The 8,088-nt window shown below is 41.3% G+C and overlaps 1 protein-coding gene across 1 annotated transcript; it reads left to right on the top strand.

Annotated features, from left to right (window-relative positions):
- The first annotated feature begins 1,674 nt into the window (after window positions 1–1,674).
- LOC127683470 (homeobox protein CDX-1-like) lies at window positions 1,675–3,422 on the top strand. The gene is made up of 4 exons (XM_052180740.1): window positions 1,675–1,855; window positions 1,972–2,171; window positions 2,610–3,015; window positions 3,286–3,422. Exons 1-4 carry the CDS (start codon window positions 1,675–1,677, stop codon window positions 3,420–3,422), a joined length of 924 nt encoding a protein of 307 aa, XP_052036700.1.
- Window positions 3,423–8,088: the final 4,666 nt, after the last annotated feature.

Genomic DNA, 8,088 nt, shown 5'->3' with positions numbered 1-8,088 from the left:
AGCTCCACATCCTGTAAGTCTAGTTTCCTTCTCAGGGAGAATGTCTTCAACCCACCCCCTACCTATAAGAACTCCCTGCCCACTTCGGGCCTCCAGTCTTTTTAGGGATAGGTACATCTTTTCTGAGGGAGTACAGTCCCACAGTTTTCTGCTGAGTATGTGTTGGGGGCCTCATATCAGCTGGTGTACGCTTAATTGGTGGTTGTCTAGTTTCTGAGAGATCTTGGGGGGTCCAGGTTAGTTGAGACTGCTGCTTTCTTTCTTCTATCTCTTGTATTCTCCTGGTAATGATTAATTATCCCAGATCTCATTCCTTGGTTTTCAATTTCCAGGGTTGCCTATATTTGTCTTTGTTATATCTACTTCCAATTCTAGGTCTTGGACTGCATTAATAAAAACTTTCACTTTTTTGATTGTATCTTCCTGTATTGCTTATGGGATTTATTTGTTTCCTCTCTAAGTGCTTCTACCTGTTCACTTGCGTTTTCTTATATTTCTTTATGTGAGTTATTTATATCTCTTTAAAAGGATTCTATTATCATTAAGATAAGATTTTAGGTCATCTTCCTGACTTTCAAGTGCATTTGTCTATCCAGGGCTTGCTGTGGTGGGAGAAGTAGTTTCTGATAATGCCAAATTTTACTGGCTTCTGTTTCTCATGGTCTTGCTCTTGCCTCTTGTCATATGGTTATAGGGAGTTTTTTTCTGGTTGGGGTGTTTCTGTTTGGGAGTTTTCTTTTTTGTCCCTAGGTTGACTCAAGTCTCATGGTAGGCCAGTTGCCTTGGATGTGGCAAACCTCCTGTGGGATCTTCTGACTGTGGAACCTTCAGAGGGGCATGTACACTGGTGACTTGTTGCCCTGGTGGCCGTGTGTCTTCAGGGAGGCCTTCTTGAAGACCTTTGAATTGTGGGTTCTTTAGAGAGGCAGAGAAGCTGGAGATATGTTGCCCTGGCTGTGACACATCTACTGGGATGCCTTCATACTGTTTACTCTTGAGAGGATTTGTCAAGCTGTTGCCCTATGTTTCGCTGTTAACCAGGGAAGCATAAGTACTGTAGGTTTTGTTTCCCTGCATGCAAAAGAATTCCCGACAGGCTTTCAGACTGTCGATTCAGTTTCTCTGCATGCTGCAGTGCCCCTGGGAGGTCTTCAGACTTTGGTGTCAGTTGTCCATTTACTCTGTTTGCAGAATTCCTGGGTTTGTGATTTGACTTTTGTGTCAGTTGCCCTGCATGCCACAGAAATCCTGTGAAGCCTTCAGGCTTTTATTTTCATGGGCAGAGGCAGACTAGCTAGTAGTCTGTCCCAACAAAATTTCACAGCCAGAAGTGTAGGATATGGAAAATTTAAACATTGGAAATGAACATTCAATTGCCAGCTTACCTGGACTGGCAACCTCTTGTTAATACTGGAGCCAAGTGCATATTTATTTCAATACTGAGAATACTTGTAAGATTTGGAAACAGAGGCAGTTGTTCAGAAAGAATGAAGCTCCTGTCTGATTCCTGCTCTGTAACAGTCCAAACCAAATGCTGGGTAGGCAGGATGGGTAAATCAGTGCTCTCTGTACGTTTTTTGACGTGTTTTCTTTTACTAGATTCTCCAGAACATATTCCAATAGGTTCGGAACACACATAGGGCTGAAGGTCCCTCCTTGTATCCAAAATTCCAAATGCCTTCAAGTGCACCCATAGAAACCAGACCCCAAAGGCTTCAAGAGACTGCAAGGAACTTACCCTTTCAAGTTTATTACAGTCCCATATTGACCCCAACAAATCCAATGCAATCAAGTCTTTCAGTCCCTGAAAGGGACCTACATCAGCAAGAGTTCCAAGGACCATCAAGAAAATCAGGTATCCAAATGCAACTAGATCCTGTACTGGGCCCAGGTTTACCTACTTTGAAAAAACACTCAGGGCATCTAAGTTATCAAATACATAATTGAAATCTTGTTTCCATGTTCTCATAGGATCTGTGGTACTGTCAGAGAAATATGGTGACCATCAATCTGGCCCTGTGACTTCAAGAAAGGTGCGGAAGGAACGCATTGTGTACTCCAAAAAACAAAAGCACCTGCTGCAAGAACATTTTGATAAGTGTCAGTACCCAAACCAGGATCAATGTGTGAAGCTGGCAGAGTTAGTTGGTGTGACAGCGAGGGACATCAAGGTCTGCCCCTCTCTTTTCCCTCAATCCAACAGCAAAAATCTACACTTTCCCATCAGAAACTTTAATTTTGTTCTTAAATGCTTAGGGCAGTGATGACAGTTTTAGGTGGTGGATATTTATGAATCAAATGCTGGGACTCAAATTTTTATCAACCCGGTAGCAATATAGAATAGCATTGTTTCCATGCAGGGTCTCAGAAATCTAATCACCAGAGCTCCTGCTAAAATACAGGACACACTGGCTCAATCTCCCCAGTCTTATGTTGTCTGGTCATACACAATCTACTTTATTATAATATGTTAGCCATCTTGAGTTTCCTGCTTCTTTGTTTCTGACATGTGAATCATTGCTATACAAACACCTTTTATCCAAAATCTTCACCTTGTGGTCCTGTTAGGGGACAACAGGCATTCTTCTGATATCTTCTTTCTTTTCCAGATCTGGTTTAAGAACAGCCGAGCTAAGTACAAGCGGATGGCTCTCCAGAATATTACAGAAGCTTTGCCAGAGACCAATGGAAGTTCAAAACCAGTTTTTGAATCAACCCACTTTCCTGGTTCCATACCTCTTGTTGCTGCTGAGAATGGAGAGCCCATGTGTTCAGGCACATTTAGTGAGGTTTCCATTCCCAAACTCAACTGCATCCAGGAATCTTCTCTGCATCATTATCAGGCCAGTGATGCAGACAGGTGTAGTCAGCAGGAAGATCTGCTTGTTGGCCATGCTCCCATTATAGATTGGGATTCTGGTCAATCAGCAGCAGTTGAAGCCCAGACTGATCTAGCAGTGACTGAATCTACAGATGTCCTAGAAGCTGCCACCCATTGCCCAGAGGAGGCTCAAGGTTCAGGTCCATCTGCAGAGGAACTCTGGCAAAGAATCCTTGACGACTTGGAGAAATCCGAGGACTGGCTTACTCCAGTGACTGAATCTACAGATGTCCTAGAAGCTGCCACCCATTGCCCAGAGGAGGCTCAAGGTTCAGGTCCATCTGCAGAGGAACTCTGGCAAAGAATCATTGACGACTTTGACATACCCGAGGACTGGCTTACTCCAGTGACTGAATCTACAGATGTCCTAGAAGCTGCCACCCATTGCCCAGAGGAGGCTCGAGGTTCAGGTCCATCTGCAGAGGAACTCTGGCAAAGAATCCTTGACGACTTTGACAAATCCGAGGACTGGCTTACTCTGGATTACACCCCAAATCCAACTTACTTCTCTCAGCTCCTTGACCATTCCAGACATTTATAGTCATGAAGAAGTGTGTTATGTACACCCTTCATCTCAGTATTTGTGGGAATTAACCAGGCCTTTCTGTAGACGTTGTGTACCACTGTGGTTTATATAGAGGGGTTGTTTCAAAGCAACTGTAAATATTCATTCTTCATTGTTACATTATGTTCTCATGAAATAAAAGGAGAAATAGTTCCTGAAAATTATTTTATTACATATATTATCCATTTACATTCCAGTCACTACTGCAAATGTCCCACTGACCTAAAGTTCTTCACCCAACACATTAGGTAAAGTTTTCCCCTAATATTTTTTAACGTTTTTTACCTTTATTACGATAGTATCACATACTATAATAGAATAGGAGATTAACTAATTCAGAAAGAAATAAATCAGGATAAAGTGTCCTTGCCATTTTTGTTTACATTAAGGATTCAGAAAGTGGAACAAATTAAGACGACTAGGTAAACACCTAAAACCATGCCAACTTAGCTAAAGTTACATAATATTAGGATTCAAACCCTAATTTAGATATTACCAAATCATTCTCTAAGTAAATAAGAGACCCAAAACCTTATTGAGTATAACAACTTACACATGAAATATACAGCACTTTGTTTTCTCAGAAAGCAATAGGGCAGCTCTTAGGCATTTTCTTTGTACAGTGACTAGAAAATCTTGATATGACTAGGCACCTCAGCTTTACCAGTAAGCTGATCAGATATAGCATATAGCAGTTTAATAGAGAGGTAACACTTCAGGTTTCAGAAGGCAGCAATAATTCTATTTTGGCTTTTATACTAAATGCTTATTATATTTAAGGTGACAATTGAAGCATATGATGTGAAGGTCATTAAGATTTAATGACAATCATTACAGTGTCTTGCAATGTACACACAACTGTATAATGCTTCTCTGGAATGAAAACAGTGTTGATTAATTGGATTTTACATACCCACACAGAGAAAACTTAAAAAATAACTATCAAAGGCAATGTACTATGCTGATGTACTAAATTCAAAGTATGCCACAGAACTGAAAAACATGACTAACACCGTGCTTTGTTCTAGGAGAAAGCTGACCAGTTCTCAGGGAAAGCTAAGCCCACACCATTTATCCTAATAGCCATGGCTTATATAAACACATCAGGTTCCCAGTAAAGAACCAAATCTAGGAATGTAAGTAAAACTTTGAGTGTTTTACATCTCTAGAACCTGGCTAAGGCTACACATCTATCTTCAAATCAGAAGCTGATATGAAATAGAGTGAGGTTCCCAGCTATGATAGAAAATAGAAAGGCTTCCAAGCACCATATTCCCTCAGGTTCCAGGAAAGCATCATGGGAGAAATAGAGAAGTAGGCAAAGAGGAAAGCTGGAAACATTCAGCTGTGATGTGATTCACTGTACAAGGCATTTAAAGTTCAGGACTGGAGTGAACCATCATGCTTTTCATAATGCTGGGAGCTATCCGTTTAATAATGTTCCCAGATAAAAGCAGGCATGATCGTGAGGGTAACCACAGTCCCAGCTTTTGACAGCCTATCTGCAGTCTGAGCATCCTTCAAGCCACTGACATTCTGTCCCTTGATCTCACAGATGTGGTTGTCAGTTAGAAGGCTATTACTGGTAGCAGAATTATCCTTCACGATGGATGAGATTTTAACACTTCTAACGATAAAGCAAATATCCAGGTGATGCACAGAGATAGCAGACACACAGAAGTGTGGAAAAGCCAGAGAGCACTGCTAGGAGAGTCCCTGTTGCTCAGAGGATCATGTCAAGTACTCCCAGGCAGGAAGCGTTTGGTTTCTATCTCCAGCTGGGGACGATCCTCTTCCACAGAGTGCCATATCCTGGTTAATCAGGGAGATAGCTAACCACACAGGAGTGCAGAGAGGTTTGAGAGCACAGGGAGGACCACCCCTGCTGCTCAGAGGAACCAGCCCAAAATCCTGAGAACACAGGTACCCAGGATCAGCCTGGGACAGAAGACTTCTGATTTTTGTCTGCATCCAGATAAGATGCTGGGCCACAGAATTACATATAGAAATACCACCACAAGGAAGCTAGTCTTTCAGGAGTGCCTACCAATCTGTGTCCAAAGGTGAGGCCACCACCATTCTCAAATTTCTGGACAAAGTGGGACCTGCTAAGAACCATCAGGACACAGGAATCAAGAATCAGCTGGTGACAGGATACTTTTGATTTCTTTATGTACACCTGAGCTCACACATTATCCCAGCTCTGCATACATAAACTCCTCCTAGAGAGAATGGGTCTCCCTGGAGTTCAGATACATAGGCTAGCAGGACAGTTAAACCACAGTCAGAGACATCAAGACCAGCTAGCACCAGAGATAACCAGATGGCAAAAATCAAATGCAAGAACACTGGCAACAAACCAAGTCAACATGGAACCATGCGAACCCAGTTCTCCCACAACAGCAAGTCCTGGATACCCCAACACACCAGAAAAACAAGATCTGGATTTAAAATTACATCTCATGATGCTGATATAGGACGTCAGAGAGGACATAAATAGTTCCCTTAAATACAAACAGGAGAACATTTGTCAACAGGTAGAAGCCCTTAAAGAGAAAACACAAAACTTTCTTAAGGAATTACAGGAAAACACACACACACACACACACACACACACACACACACACACATACACAAACCAAAGAAACAAAAAAAACAGGTGAAGGAATTGAACAAAACCATACAGGATCTAATAGTGGAACTAGAAACAACAAAGAAATCACAAAGGGATACAACTCTGTAGATAGAAAACCTTGGTAAGAATTCAAGAGTCATAGATACAAGCATCAGCAACAGAATAGAAGAGTTAGATGAAGGAATCTCAGATGCTGAAGATACCATAGAAAGCATTGACTCAACCATCAAGGAAAATGCAAAATGCAGAAACCGTGTAACCCAAAACATTCAGGAAATCCAGACCACAATGAGAAGAGCAAACCTAAGGACTATAGGTATAGAGGAGCATAAAGATTTACAACTTAATTGACCAGTAAATAACTTCAACAAAATTGTAGAAGAAAACTTCCCTGACGTAAAGAGAGAGATGCCTGTGACCATTCAAGAAGCCTACAGAAATCCAAACAGACTGGACAAGAACAGATATGCACTTGACAAAGAAAGACCATTCAAACCTGTAATGGAAAGGAAAACTTATCAGAATTACGCCAGACTTCTCACCAGAGACCATGAAAACAAGGAGATCTTTTGCAGATCTCATACAGATCATAAGAGAAAACAAATGCTAGCCCAGACTACTATACCCACCAAAACTCTTATCACCATATATGGAAAAACTAAGATATTCCATGATAAAACAAAATTTGCCCAATATCTTTCCACAAATCCAGCCCTACAAAGGATAATATAATATGCCAGCACAAGGAGGGAAACTACACCTTAGAAAAAGGAAGTAATAATCTTTCAACACATCCAAAAGAGGAGAAGCACTCAAACATAAAAATTACATCAAAAATAACCGGGAGCAACAATCACTTTTCCTTAATATCTCTTAATCTCAATGAACATAATTTACCAATAAAAACATAGACTAACAGACTGGATTTGAAAACAGGATCCAGCATTTTGCTACATAGAAATCTTCCTCAGTGACAAAGACAGGCACTCCAAGCTACAGGACCACATATGTAGGGACCTTGGTCAGACCTATACAAACTGCCTGATTGTTGCTTCCATCTCTGTAAATCTCTGTAAGCCTAGCTTATTTGATCCGGTGGGCTGTGTTTTCTTGGTATTTTCAACTGCTCTAACTACTGCAGTCTTTTACCCGTTCTGTGGCGCTTCCGTGGCTCTGCCTATATTTCTGCCTATGTGCCTCTGCTTTAGGTCTCATTGGTTGCTGAATGGCAGGCATCAGATTAAAATTGGGCTAGCCAGTTCTCCAGGAGTATAACAATGAGCATAGCATAGTTATGCAAGGTTCCCATTGACAAACATAACAGAGTATCATTGATAGTGTCAGGGGTTGGTTCTTGCCCATAGGATGGTTTACAATTTGTGCTGGCAATTAATTGGAAATTGCCTCAGTTTCTCCTTCATCTTTGTCTAGGCAGTGTTTCCCATTAATAAATACATCCATTTTATGTTCTCAACACTACCTACCTCTCAACATTACCTGACAGTCACTACTCTATTCCCTTTCTCTCATAGGGTTTCCCCATGGGTCTACCTTGAACCTAATGCATCAAGTCTCTGCAGGATCAGGTGCATCCTCTACTTTTGAGGCCACTCAAGGCAGCCTAGGTAGAAGAATGGCTCCAGAGACAGCCATTAGCTTCCAATCTAGTTATTGGGGGACCCACATGAAGAGTGAGGTGCACATCTGCTAAATATATTATGGGGGCCTAAGTTCAACCCATGTGTGTGTGTGTGTGTGTGTGTGTGTGTGTGTGTGTGTGTGTGGTCTTTTGTTGGCTACTGAGTCTGTGAGAGCTCCCAAGAGGGCTGGTCCCCAGGTTTTGCCATTCTTCTCCAACATCCACTCTGCTGATTTTATAGGTGTGTGCCAAATGAGTCTGTTACTCTCAGTTTCTTTTCCTAACTAATGTGCAGTTAATTTTTCTTTAAATAAAAGTACTTTCTTTTCTTTATTCGATATATTTTCATTTACATTTCAAATGATTTC

Source organism: Apodemus sylvaticus, chromosome 1, assembly GCF_947179515.1.
Source record: "Apodemus sylvaticus chromosome 1, mApoSyl1.1, whole genome shotgun sequence".
NCBI lineage: Eukaryota > Metazoa > Chordata > Mammalia > Rodentia > Muridae > Apodemus > Apodemus sylvaticus.
The sequence above is the reverse complement of the archived record's forward strand: the minus strand, read 5'-3'. Positions and strand labels throughout refer to the sequence as shown.

What these genes read in the sequence shown, in the direction of transcription:
- LOC127683470 (XM_052180740.1), top strand. Translation starts at nt 1,675, where the DNA reads ATGCCTTCAAGTGCACCCATAGAAACCAGACCCCAAAGGCTTCAAGAG. An exon ending in AGGACCATCAAGAAAATCAG is followed by an intron (nt 1,856 to 1,971) that starts GTATCCAAATGC and finishes ATGTTCTCATAG; the next exon opens with GATCTGTGGTACTGTCAGAG. An exon ending in TTGCCCAGAGGAGGCTCAAG is followed by an intron (nt 3,016 to 3,285) that starts GTTCAGGTCCAT and finishes AGGAGGCTCGAG; the next exon opens with GTTCAGGTCCATCTGCAGAG.